At 54.5% G+C, this 13,816-nt stretch overlaps 3 protein-coding genes across 3 annotated transcripts; 2 read left to right on the forward strand and 1 right to left on the reverse strand.

The window, feature by feature from the left end:
* Positions 1-226: 226 nt before the first annotated feature.
* VOLCADRAFT_92348 (uncharacterized protein) lies at positions 227-1,647 on the forward strand (the record flags this gene model as incomplete). Its single annotated transcript, XM_002951675.1, has 3 exons — positions 227-287; positions 808-923; positions 1,021-1,647. 3 exons carry the CDS (start codon positions 227-229, stop codon positions 1,645-1,647), a joined length of 804 nt encoding a protein of 267 aa, XP_002951721.1.
* A 6,139-nt stretch (positions 1,648-7,786) lies between these two features.
* Positions 7,787-9,950, reverse strand: VOLCADRAFT_92349 (uncharacterized protein; the record flags this gene model as incomplete). Its single annotated transcript, XM_002951770.1, has 3 exons — positions 7,787-7,974; positions 8,236-8,441; positions 9,586-9,950. 3 exons carry the CDS (start codon positions 9,948-9,950, stop codon positions 7,787-7,789), a joined length of 759 nt encoding a protein of 252 aa, XP_002951816.1.
* Positions 9,951-10,689: 739 nt separating this feature from the next.
* Positions 10,690-13,367, forward strand: VOLCADRAFT_105233 (uncharacterized protein). Its single transcript, XM_002951676.1, has 2 exons — positions 10,690-11,355; positions 11,559-13,367. The coding sequence occupies exons 1-2, from the start codon at positions 11,119-11,121 to the stop codon at positions 12,576-12,578; spliced, it is 1,257 nt and encodes a 418-aa protein (XP_002951722.1). The 5' UTR covers positions 10,690-11,118; the 3' UTR covers positions 12,579-13,367.
* The last annotated feature ends 449 nt before the right edge of the window (positions 13,368-13,816 follow it).

The raw sequence follows: 13,816 nt of genomic DNA on the forward strand, positions 1-13,816 counted from the left end.
ATGTGTGATTGCATATGTTGGATTCCGTGGCAACGCAACCTGGCGCAACAGTCGCCTTGTTTGTAATTGCGCGCACCATATCGACGTGGCCGCAAGGTACCTTCATGTTATGTTAATACTATGGTTTGTAATCGGCCAAGAGCTGCCTGTGCGATGTTGCGCCTTCCTCGTCGCAGGCCCTCTCGGGTTATCCCTGTTCGACTTACTCAGGACGTGCTGCACTGAGATGGCATCCCACACCACGTTGCTTGGATTACTGCTGCTGGCCCTGCTAAGCGTAAGCGCAGGTGAGCCCAACTCGATTGGGCCTTTATGGCTAACAACGCTTGCTGAGGCCGTCAGGGCCAATCAGACAATATTCGTGCGTCGCGTGCGCACACGCACAGCTTCTAGTACATTTAATAAGAGAGATCTACGAGCTTTGTCATTTTGGAGTCGTGTCACGGTAGCGGAAACACTGCCCGGTGGATGGGTCCAGTGGAACGCGCCCCAGTGCGTGGCCGCACCTGACGCCATGCATGTGCCGCCGAACGCATGGAAGCTAGCGTTGGCCTTCTTATGACCCACTGCCCCTCTTCAAAGTGTGGACGATTTACCATGCATCCTTACCAAGCCGCAACTATATATTTTAGCACACACTCTTAGCATGCACATGGTCGTGGGGCGCGGCTTCCCATATTCTAATGTCACGGTGCCGTGCGTCACTGCTTTATGGGCATTTTTCATGTGTATCATAGCACAAGTGCAGTGTTGCACGCTGCCAAACGGCACCGTGTCTCACGCGCCATACGCTGTACGCTAAATCAGGCCAAATGTGCCAAGCGAAACCGCCTTCTCCTTTGCAACGCGCCGTGTTTAATAAAAGCCCTCGTGTGATTGATGTTTTTTTACAGTGGCAAGGGATTTCCCCGCGAACCGGAAAGGTGGGGACGACAATGGTGATGACGATTCTAGAACCAGCCCGAGCCCCAGCCCCAAGGAAAGTCCTAGCCCTAAAGCCAGCCCAAGCCCTAGCCGCAGCCCAAGCCCCTCCTCAAGCCCAAGCCCAAGCCCCTCCTCAAGCCCAAGCCCAAGCCCCTCCTCAAGCCCAAGCCCAAGCCCCTCCTCAAGCCCAAGCCCAAGCCCCTCCTCAAGCCCAAGCCCAAGCCCCTCCTCAAGCCCAAGCCCAAGCCCCTCCTCAAGCCCAAGCCCAAGCCCAAGCCCAAGCCCAAGCCCAAGCCCAAGCCCAAGCCCAAGCCCAAGCCCAAGCCCAAGCCCAGGCCCAAGCCCAAGCCCAAGCCCAAGCCCAAGCCCAAGCCCAAGCCCAAGCCCAAGCCCAAGCCCAAGCCCAAGCCCAAGCCCAAGCCCAAGCCCAAGTCCAAGCCCAAGCCCAAGCCCAAGCCCAAGCCCAAGCCCAAGCCCAAGCGTCAAGCACGTCGCCCAGCAGCAGCCCAAGCTCGAGCGCAAGCCCGTCGCCCAGCAGCAGCCCAAGCTCGAGCGCAAGCCCGTCGCCCAGCAGCAGCCCAAGCTCGAGCGCAAGCCCATCGCCCAGCAGCAGCCCACGGCGCAGTCCGAGCCCACGGCGCAGTCCGAGCCCACGGCGCAGTCCAAGGCCTGCGAAACCTTAGTGGAAAAATTGCCCTTCGCCCGAGACCCGGCAGAAATTAGGGACATGAATGCTATTGTTTCCGGTCATAGACTTGCTCACTCCGTTTAGCTTTAGGGTGTGCTTTGAAGACATCCCGCTGGTCGCTGTTGCTGCGCAGCGGCGTTTGCTTCTCCTCCTTTCGAGTTCGAAAGGCCATAGATGTCGGCCCTACATCATATACATTTTCCCATGCTCTTACTTTGCCTCATGAGGGCTTACGCGTGAATTCGTCGGTGTCCTGAAGTTAACATGCACAACATTCCCCATGCGCCATGGCACGGGTTGGTCAGGTCTTGGTATCTCCTTGAACCTCTTGGGGAGTTCCGGTGCGGGCAGCAGCTATAGCAGGTGATCCGGTCGATTCCTTCAATCTCCGTGCCCTATGTCCCGATTTGCTCACGGACAGTAGCCTTTAAGCAACTACCAGGCCCCTTTCGTTAGGTTGTATATCATCGCTTTGCTCACTCCGTGTAGCTTTAGGACGAAGCTGCTGATAAAAGGACGCGCCCCTTGCACCTGCGCGTTACATGTCCTCGCGCATGTCAGCGGCACCGGAACTTATATAACACGGCCGCATCAATTTCAATAAATAAAATTCTGTTTGGTGGCGCAAGGTGCTAACATTTACCTTTACAGGTTTTTGCAAGGTTAAGCATCAGTCCAAGGCGTCCGTGTGTAAACCACACTTCTAGGGCACAAGTTCGCATCTGTATGTTCTAGTGAAAAAACTGAGCCGCGAGGGCGTAGTGAGGATGCATGGCACACGCTGAGGTCGTTGTACGAGCAGCATTACGGAAGGAAGCTGCTGCTGTGAGTTGGTAGGAGTCAATTACACCTCTTCGTCCGGAAATGCAAGCGTGCCGTTTGGGGCTTCATTCACTTCATTAGTTTGTTATAGCTATAGGTTGGTCCAGCTGGCGTCGTGTGCTTGGCCCGTCGACACAGCTCACTAAACCAGAACACATGACCATGCAAACTTTAGTAATGTCCAAACGTTCTTCCAGATAGTATAACACACTCTAGATTAAGCACGTGTAATACCATTTTGGGCGTTCCAGGGAAACCGGGTTTGGCACTGCCGTCGTGTCCGGAGCCAGACCATGTTGTACCGGCCGTACTGGCCAGCAGCAATATGCGTCCCCCCACAACGGAGATCTGCCAAGGGTTGCACATCTGACCGAAATCCAGGCAAATGTATAGTTTGTTACAACAACAATCCTTTCGCGCCTTCTGAATCTGTGCCAAAAGATTTCTGAACTTCACCTGATCCCGCCAACATTTTTCCTTGCATTTCTATACTCGTGGGAAACTCCACAGCACGCCTGAGAGAGTCATAGACCTGCACTCCATTAAAACGTGGTGTTCATCCTCCACCACGCCCCACGGTAAATTCGGCATGAACGACACTCGACGGGTTTTGCGTCCCAGCGGACGTGTGCAAAGTAGGATGCGTTGAGGTCCCATCGTCCCAAACGTAAGCGCATCAGTGCCGTATAATGCTTTCGCGGCATAAGCACTTCATAAGTGCTCCAACTTCTCCATAGGCGTGGTTGGGTCATATGCCACACCCATCCAATTCAGGTAGCGGCATGCCGTTACCCCAGGTTTCCGTGAATTACTTTCTCCATCAACAAACTCGGGAACTTTTCGTTGATCCCTATCAATATCACTCAATACCCAATCTTCCAACAACCGCCGCCAAAACTTACCCTACTGTTGGACCGATTCCGCTATAGGAATACGGCCATGTACGAGAAGAAACGCAGTGTAAGATAGTTGGTAATGGAGCATATTCGTTTGACAGGCAGCTTTTGGGGCGGGGCCCCAGCGCGAAGCGCTTCGTGCTGGGGGCCCGCCCTGTAGAATTTGCCCCCTGCTGTGTGGCCGTGTGGCCGTGTTTAACAACCAAACATAATATCTCGCTCCAATAAAACGCAATATCGAAAGCCGTTAACATTCCATTTTGTATAGTATTTGGCCTGTAGCTGACAAAATTCGTATGGGCACAAACAAATTTGGCTGCTTCCTTGGACCGAGGTCAAGGCCACACCAATGCTTCTCGCGCTATATTTCGGTCCATACGATGCCGTGCTTCTTCTTAAAGGACATGAAGTTGACGGCGTCATGCGAATCGAACATGCAACTTGCGCGACCGTCTCTCCGTGACCATTGCCGAAGGCCTCACAATTTGATTAGCGTTTCTGAGATGATCTGCGCTTTGGTGATCGCATGTGTCCACGCCTCCGAAATGTGCTCAGTAAGCTGATATTTCTGGACCCTTCTGGAGAATCTCGGAGGTGATATCCAAATCTGGCTGCCGTACTGGCATGCACCCGGAAACCACGAAACTCACATCACCCTCGCGCATGGTGCTGCCGATTCCCCGTCACGCGACGGTAGCAGTCTCAATCCCCTATTGGGTCGGTGACTGACGCGTGCAAATTTTGACTGATTAGCTTCCAGACTGCTCTTGTAACGTCGGCTTACGGACTGCGCTTGCTAAGTGCGTTGGCTTCTCCGACCGCTCTCTGCACCGCGAGACAGCACAGCAGTGTGGCTAAGCAATGGACCTGTACGGATTAAAGGGCCCACGCCCTTTTCCCGGCTTCGCAGGAGCCGACACCACCTTGTTTTCCAGGCAGATCACAGTCTGGGATCTGGTTCCTGTCGACAAACGGAACGGGCGAGACACAACGGATTGCTGTAACTATCGCTCGCGGGACCACAACTAGTTGCGTGACCCGGCGAATGCCAGGCAGCGAATTGCCGCACAATAGCAGCACGTCTTGACGGAGCAGTATGGTCCGTCCCTTTGGTCAGTGGAGGGATTTGCAAGGCTGGCGAGTCCATTTCATGCTGCATGCTGGGGTGATTGACTGTACGACAAACTGCCTTGTCGGCGCCAGAGCTACACGACAACCTATAGCAGTCTGCCGACAACAGTGTTTTCGGGGAAACGGGACTCGATGGGTGTTTTTATTAATGTTAAGTTGTCTCCTCGATATTGTGTGGTGTTCCGGTATCCATGTACGCACTAATAGTTGTGCTGTCATGCTGCTGGGTGTTCATCGTCAGGAGGTCCAGGCGGCAGCTCAGAAATCGACGGAGCTGAGATCGGAGCTTAAATCAGTGGTGGGGGAGCTAGATTTCGCGGACTTATCGTTAGGGAACGATGTCCCCTGCAGGCCACTTGCAAACCCCCCACATGGAACACTTTGCCCCTCATAAGCAACTCTGGATGGCATTAGGTATCGGTCGTACATTTGGAGGTGGTCTTAGTGCAAAGGTACTACGACTGACTTGATGGTGTGTGAGACTGACAATCGGTCCTAAAGGAGTAATTGTCTTCGTTGACGTGGGCGGCAGCGGCTTTTGAGCAGCAGGGTCCGGTCTCAGCGGGTGGCGTCTGTATATTGCGCGAAGTAAGACGAGATTGGTTAAATTGGTTGAGGTCAGAGATAACCAAAGGCTTGGTTAGCCGTTGGCCATGGCCGCATGCAGTCGGTGTCCCGTATGTGGATGTGACAGCATGAATGCGCAGCAATGTAGAGCGAGGATGAAGGCCCAGGGTTGGTTCCGTGTGCACTTCCGTCCTATTGCCTACCTGTTGTAACAACGTTTGAGGCCTGCTGTTGCACTATTCACCCGATATGCAGAAAACATGATCCCATCTTATATATATGACTGCATGGGCCTAGCCTGCTCAGCAGTCGGGCCAGATCAGGTTCAACGCAACGGCCTCAGTCCTCATGCCACTCAACATACATGTACATACGTCGATGCCTTCACGTCTCAATTTGCAATCTCACTCGACTCTCGTTTTCTCCTACTCCGCATGGCTGCCATCGCCATGTGGTTGCACATGGCGCCAGTCATCCTCCTGCTGCTGCTGTCGATACAGCTCTTCCTGTTGCTGCTGAGCCTTAACATGCTGCCTCTGGGTGGGGAAGCAAGCTTGTCCGATGGCTGCCTGCTCCCGCCAGCGGTATGGACTCCACCACTGCTGTCTCGCTGGGGAGCTGGTTAATGGTCGAGGCTTCTGTATTTTTCCTGCTCGTCCATTCCTACCCTTCTTTTGGCTCCCGCCATCCTGGTGCTGGACATGATGCCCACCTGTTGATGGTGCACCCCATATAGCCTCGACACATTTTACGAACAGCATGGCGCTTGTCAATGCTCGAGGTGCTCGTCAATGCCTTCCACCGCGGCTCTTGACATGACCCCGGCAGGACCGCCGCATTAAGCCCCGCAAACAACATGTGGCAAGGGGCGCCGGGCAGCAAGGGGCACAGCAGCCGCGGCTCTCCTTCCACCTCCTCCAGGGGTGCCACCTGCAGACATTTTGCTATCGCACTCCCAGCTGCCACAGCCACATGTTCATTTACTGCTGCCCGTTTGCCCATCACCATTGAGCCACCCTGCACTTCCAAATCCAAATCCATCGATACATCTGCATCCACTCCATGCGGTGCATCTACAGCGATGACATCAGGCTCAATTACCACGGCGCTTGGCACGAGTGAACCCGAAGCAACTATCACCACACTGTCTATGATTTGCAAAGTTGGAGTCGGTGTTAAGCCGCCGGGAGGATCTAACAGCGCTGTACCATGTGCACGCGTCACCGCTGGCAAGATGTAGAAGTTCCGTACAACTGTGGGGGTATCCACCAAAGCCCGGGGGCCATGGACTAAATATATTGAAAGCTAATTCCCCTAAACCCCTCCTTATCCGATCACCTGACATTTGTAGAGACAGATCAGCAACCGCCAATAATCCAGCATGCGAAACGTAATCCACTAACTAGACCTCATCTCCACACATCAGTAAGAGGCCATAACCTCGCTTCTTGTCCTCATTGTTACACTGTGTTAACGCTAAACGGACGACAGCAGCGATGCCACCGGGTCTGGCCCCAACCGACGCTGCCACCGTGCTGCCTATCTGACACCGTAGCTGCATCGACCACCACTCCGAACCGCGGCTTGCACCTCGATTACACCGCCCCGCTGATCGGCTTAGTATCCCCTCGGGTTTCCCTGCTGATCGGCTTAACCCCCTGCCACCCCCCCCCACTAATGACCGATTATTTCAAGTTGGACCAGTGGCCGGCCGTGACACTTAGGCACTCAACCACCGAACGCGCCAACGCCCGGGGCTGAAGGCCAAAGAGTCCCCAAAACTGGGTGGAGAGGGCGGGAATGACAGTATGAACCTAAGGTCACGATACGGCGAATAGCCGGAACAGAACGCAGTTCAGTGTAATAACCATACTGAAGGAAGTACGACAAGTACAACGAGTAACATCTTCGTCCAAGAACCCGCCTTCTCGCAACGAGAAGTCTATGCATATTCAATCAATGATTGCCCAGGACCAGACCCAGGACCTTAACCTGCTAAATGCAGAGATGTCAAGAGCACCCTGCTCCCCAGAACTTCTTGGATCTGGCTGTTTGTTCCACAAATTGCGCCACCGCCGGCAAAGTTAACCGTCGTGGCGGCTCATGCTGCAATTTCATGTGCTGCAAGTGCTGCAGCCGGATTACCCATACCAGTTTCACTCTCCACCCGCCCAAATGTTAGGGCCCCCTCGCTCTGCAATCTCAATTGAAGCTCAAATTCGATATCAAGCTCGGAGCAAAAGATTCATCGACATGACCATCATCGCTACTCCTGCAGACAACAGGCGAATCTTCAACGCTCACAGGGATTCGGCCACAGCATTAGTTTTGTAGTGCGGTGCAGTGCCAAAGTCACGTGAAGTCTGCCTCAGGCCGGCACTGCCCCGACCAAGGTATCAAACCGCGCTCCGAACGTGTGTAGAATATGAATTATAAACAACAGCACGTCGTCCTGTGAATAAAGACGATTTCAGTAAGTTTGTGGATTTCGGTAAGGCTGTCGTACAGATCCTTGATGTTCAGTTCCGGTGAATTCTTACAAATGATTCCTTGACAACCATATCAGTTTCAGAAGTTTTCATAATCATAATTAGATTCGCATATTTCTTAATAAGCTCATCATTCCTTTGTAGCTATCGCGCTGCAACAATTAGACTCTTTTCCAGCGGGTTGTGAGCACCCGAGACTGTAGGCTGCTACCACCTTCGTGGCCGCCCTTAAAGTGGCCTTGTTACATTGGCTCTTGCCTGGGTTGTACCTATCCTGCCCCGTCGGCATCTCCCAAACATTCTCCGCATTGCCCTATGCCCCATTGTCCACACCAGGCCCAGCGATTCTTGCCGAAGGCGACTCCGCTGCCTGAGGCGAAAATGGACCGCTGCAATAGGCCGGAGGCGTGCCGTACAGGGCCATGCTCGCGAGCCACGGCGGAGGGTCCAGAGGGCGCTGGAGGTCCAAGGCAGCCGCCAGTGTGGTGGGGCCGGACACCAAGAGGGGCCCGCGCCGACATTCTAGTAACACGATGTCGGCAGGTGTCCCCAAGACCTGCAGTGTCATTGTCAGGCATACCAAAGGGGACGCTTTCGAAGCAGCGGCCACAGCATACATGACCTCCTCCTCACCAGCCGCTGTACTGTAGTATCTGTGTCCCAAAAATAAACCACATCAACTTTGTCGAATACGAATAAAGTCGAATAAAGTCCGTACCTTCCGGCAGCTTGCACATCGCAGCTCCATACCTGCCGTGACTGGCTTTCTGGAGCCCGCTCCGTTGCGCTGCTGCCGCCTGCCGCCCCTTGCGCTGCGCCGCTAGCACCACGGCCCTGCTCTCCAAAAGCTCCCGCTGCCGTGAGTCGAACAAGACTTGGTTTCGGGGCTGGTGCAACTGCACAGGTCCATACGGACCACAGTTCCTTAGGGAACAATGAGTTGGTTGGGGCCCTAACGTGTCAACCCAGCGGGGACATCATTAAGGACTTCCTCTCAGGGCATTAGGGGAAAGCGCCCAGCGTAGAAGCGGTCCCAAGAATTGCAGGGAATGATGGCGCCAACCCGCCAAACACTCTGCCTCTCGTTGGGAATATTGCAGGATAGTTCCGGACAAATCCTCCGAAAAAGCTTCTCATTTATCCCTGTGAGAAACCCAAACCATGCACACATTACCACTTTCATCTACCGGTTAAGGACAAACGCAAGTTCCTTCCTATAGTGCCGCTTCCACTGTGTCACTGGTACCGCAGTTCTGGTGGCCTCCTCGGCGCCTTCTTGGCCCGGACCCAGTCCGCCGTCCTTTGGGTCACCGGAACGGGGCTCGTCGCCGCCAGAAGGCCCCAGCCGGTAGGAAACGACCCATGGGTCAAAGCTACACATGTCGCAAATGCTGTAGAAACTGTCGACACAGGCAGCACGCTGATAGCAAGTCCCGAACCCAGCTGCAGCGGCCCTATGCGGAGCCTGTTGGACATCGGTGTGTTACTTTCCTTTTCATAAGAGATGTTGAATGCGATGGCGTCCGTGGTGCCTTGATGACGTGCCAGCTCCATTGGCGCACCGACAGCGGGATCGGCGTCCACAGGCCGGTGCTATCACCACTTCTGTGAAGCTACCCACCGCTTCTTCCAGTATGCTGCAGCTACATACACCACTTTTATCACAACTCAGTATTCACGTGCCGCCGCCGGTGCCGTGTCCACCCTGTCGTTTTTGCTGCTGCTGTGACGATTGCTGCGCGGTTCCCCCCGACCAGTTGCCTCCGTCAGCAAGGGTGGCAACAGTTGTATCGGGGCCTGTGACGGAAGCGTCTGATGGGGCCTGCCTGGATCCTGCTGCTTTGGGCTGTGCAGGCCGTCCTCCCACATCCAGCCCGTTAGTGCACAGGTAGCCACATTCCCTGAATCGCTACACTGCTGCACGCCGTATGTCCGCTGCAGCCACTCCTACACCTCCTCCATCAACTGAAACGTCTGCGGGACTGGTGGCTGGGCCCAGCACGGTAGCTGCCGCAGCAGTCGCGGTGGTAATGGAGGCGGCGGCTCCCCTACAAGTCAATCCACGCACGGGCAAGTGTCCAAGACCCAGATTATATGTGCTCGGGGCAGCAGCCGCGGCTGCTGGGACTGGATCGGCCGGCAGGAGAGGCCGTGGCCAGCGATGCTGGCAATGCCGACAGAGCAGTCACCGCCCTGGATATTCCCTTCCTGCTGGGTTTGATGCCGAATGGCCTGCTGCAGCTCCTGTTGTTGCTGCTGGTCGTGGCATTTCTGCCGCAGCTGCGCTGCAGAGCCCCCGCCATCCCCGTGTTCTCCTGGGTTTGCCGCGACATTATAGTGCTGTCTGCACTCTTCCCTCCAACTCCTGCCTCCAACTCCTGCTTGGCTGAGTTGCCGCATGGAGGGTGGGTTAGAGGCAGCACATGAAACCATCTATAGAAGTGAATTGAAAGCGGGCCTAAAGAAATCTAACGAGGAGAGCGTGGGCGGAAGGAGGAAAACCTCTGGGGTATGCCATGCCAGATGTGACTGGGGGATTTGCGTTACGGAAACCTGTGACCGCAGGTAAAATGCCCCGTGGACAGGGGACAACGAAGGCTTACGGTGAAATCCCAACTGCCGTAGGTTGCCGGGCTTCAGGAAGCGAGTTGCCACACGAACAATTGAGAATGAAACATTTAACTGCTAAAACGCTAACGCCATTAAATAGTCCAGCGTCAGCATCCCCCGTGCGATAGAAATTAATCCCAACGTGCGCGCTTATGGCTGTGCTCCGCCTGCTTGGTGTGACGGCGCTGAAGGGCGAGACTGTGTCCTACCTGACTACTTTTACTTGGGTAGGTTTGAACATTGGATGGTAATGTCAAAGAGAGCGCCTCGGCTGGGGGCTGGGTAGTCGCAGATTGTTGAAAGGGCACCACCAGGCGTAGAGGCTGCGGTTTAACCTGACTCAACACGGAGAAACTTAGCGACGACGGTACAAGAGTCACATTGGACATCCGGCGCTGTGAGTGTCATTCCCTCCTCAATCTATGGTCTTGGGCTGTCTTGTCCAAAACCAATCACGTGCGGTACGCCCTACCGTCGACCGATGGGCTAGTTCCCCCCCTGGAACGACGTGCAAATATATCAGGATGCAACGAAGTATGTGCAAGACCGAATGCGTGCATTCATATCTCCCATGCCTGAGCTGCTCAGGCGTGCAGCACGCCTCTGCTACTGGGACACACCAATGGCGCTCTTCATCATGCAAGTTTAGCATTGAATCCTAGTTGTAGGCATTGCTGGATTTGGCTTATGTTTGGGAAAGTTGATATCCGCAGCTGTACTTTGGCTAACTTCGTACTGGCCACAAGTTAAATGCCCAGTCGCCATGCTACATGAACATGGGATAGCTGCCTGTCAACACATGTAACACCCGATGCTCCCAGGGATCAATGCAAGTCAACTGTCTTGAGAAGTATTGAAATGGTGCCTCGCATCATTCAGTGCCGTCCTTGTGCACCGCGTCCTTGGCCTTGAAAGATGGCTACGGAGTTTTGAGCTGACGTGTTTACGCCCGTGAGCCTGAAGCAGCAATTGAAAGCCTTTGGCACGCAATATGAAACCGCTTGGTCTTAGCAAGCTTGGGCTTGCCACGCATCGTGGCGTTGTCGGCACAGCAGCGGCTTTGGGCACAGGCGTGGCAATTTGCACGTGGAAAGGAGCGCCAGAACGACGTCACGGCGAGCCGTTCCACAGGCCTCTAAAGCTTCCCGTTCCACTTGTGGATGCTATAGCTGGAGCGCTGGGTGAAGTCGCGCAGATCCTTGTCCTGTATCCGCTAGATACTGTCAAGGTGGGGGTCATTCTGCGGTGCCTACTACGTGACTTCCTGTGCGCCTGTGTCCCCCGATTAGCATTATGGCGAAGTGCCAATAATTCGTGCAGCCGTTGATGTTAAGATGCTGCGTTTTGTGGTGTCATTCGCTGTCGTAATGACGCGGACGTCTTTGCTTTTCTTCCTTTATTATCCTAAACATCCATACGGGTGCTAAACAGGTTCGCTGTCAGGCCTCTGGCGAGACTGCAGCCGTGGTGCTGCGCCGTCTGCTCAGCAATGGAGTTAACCTGAAATTGCTGCGAAAACTTTACGCGGGAGCCCTTGGAGCTGCAGCGTGCGCAGTGGTGGTGGGAGCCGTCCACTTTGCTAGCTATGAAGGCTCTCGCAAAGCTTTCCTGCGCCTTGCCTCTACCAGTCACCCAAATGCTGGTGGCAGTGTGTCATCTGTACACGGCGTGCAGGGCCTACACGGCACCCATAGCTATGCTTCCATCCCGGAGTACTGCACTACAGCAGCAGAAGGGACCACAGCCCCAGTTGGCCGCGATGAGTGCCGCCTAGGCCGCACATTGGCCACCTTCGCTGCAGCTGCGGTTGCGGCGGTTGCCACCGCGTTGGTGGAGTCCCCTGTCGAGCTGTTCCGCCACAACGCACAGGCTGGGTTAGTGGCGCCCAACTTCATGCGGGAAATGGTTTCCACAGTGCGCAGGGAAGGCGTGGGCGGCCTTTATTGGGGTTTCCTCCCTCACTGCTTCGAGGCATGGCCTCATGATATCGCGGAGCTGGCAACCTACGGCCTGATGCGTGAGTTCCAGGAGAGCGCCTCACGACCTATTTCCCGCCATTATAATTGGGCTTCGGGTATCTCTGAGCACGGCTGGGATTTAATGACCGGTGCAGCCTCGGGCGTCTCCGCAGTGCTCTTATCCATGCCGTTTGACACAGTGAAGACCTATCTACAAACACACGGAGCAGACCTTTCGGGGCGTGGCGTGCTTGGCAGCGCGGCGCTATTTGTAAAGTCCGGTCGGCGCATTGTGGCACGCAAAGGGCTCGGGGGCTTGTATGTGGGCGTGACTCCACGGCTGCTGCAGCAGGTGCCGTCGGCCATGGTATGTTGGTGGTCGATTGCCGCATTTAAGCGCATCATGGAGCCATATACATTGTCGGATTTGGAAGGAGGCCATGGCGCTACTTCGTCCGATTGCCTGGAAGCTGCACCTCCAGGTCATGTGTAGCGCATGAAGTGCGGGGGAGTAGACCAGACGGGTTAGTAGCACGAGTGCCCTGTGCAATAATATGATTACAGCTCCGAGAGAAAACGTATTTTAGCGTCTTGTGCTGCATTTTGAAGGAGAGGCCATTTGTGCGGATGTTTCGCCTACATGCAGCATGCCGGATTAGGTAGAGAAGACAAGAATAACGCGACAGCTATACCTGTGGCGTGTTGCCAGCGTCCGGCTGGAGCGGGATCATGCAACCTTATTGCAGCTGGTCTTCAAAGAGGCCTTGTTGCTGCCATGGGCCAAACCTGCAAGGCTGCTGTCGGGCTGACCTGTGCGTCTGTGACCAGAAACCCAATATTGTTATGGTGAGGTCTCTGCTGCCTTTAACGTAACGCTACGCTTACACGTGAGGTGCGGCATTGACCAGGCTGACCAAGCGCGCTGATCTTTTCAAACCTCCTCATGTGGGAGGAGGACGTTTCTGCAGTCGTGGGTGTTGTTATGCAGTAGATTTGCATGGCAATGTATGCGGGATGGTGCACCAGCGTCACAACTTCTTGCATCGTCCCTTTGTGCGTTCTCTTGTCACGTGTGAGGCCGCTGCGTTTTCCTCCTTCAATTTGCATGGATAGGCGCGGAGAGCAGCGATGGAACTCGGCGCTTAGGCACAATGCAGAATGAGATACGATAGCTTTTGTACAAGTGACAGTTGGGCTGCCTTTGGCCGTTGCAGGCTAGACTTTATGCGATGGGGAACAGCTTGAAATGTGGTTCCCTTCTGTGACATCCTTTGCTCCTTGATACAGACGGCGATCGCCGTATGTGGGGGTAGATATTCTCACCAAGAAAAGGAAAAGGTCGGAGGCAGCCGAGGGCTCCAGCCCTCTCCTTTGGGGTTGGGGAGGGCTCCATAGTTCAGCCGAGGACAGGTCAGAAACAGTTAATTACCGTGCAAATGGCCAGGGTTATTGGTGAAAAGTCCTTTTTCCTTTGCGTTTTCGTGCATGCCAGTAGCTAAGGGAGGGCAATGCCAATAATTTTACCTCGGGAGTCGTATAAAAAGCTTAACCGCCGCTGTCCGTCGATAAACTGCAAATCGCTTTGGAAAGCGGCACGTCAGCATCACGCAGGATGTTATAAGTGTAAAAAGGTTATACATGCAGGCCACATAACACCAATAAAACCGTATAAGACGCACCGTATAGTGTTACGGCTCGTTCGCCGGTTTAGCATTGTTAAATCAATGGAGT

Source organism: Volvox carteri, assembly GCF_000143455.1.
Source record: "Volvox carteri f. nagariensis unplaced genomic scaffold VOLCAscaffold_25, whole genome shotgun sequence".
In the NCBI taxonomy this organism is placed as follows: Eukaryota; Viridiplantae; Chlorophyta; class Chlorophyceae; order Chlamydomonadales; family Volvocaceae; genus Volvox; species Volvox carteri.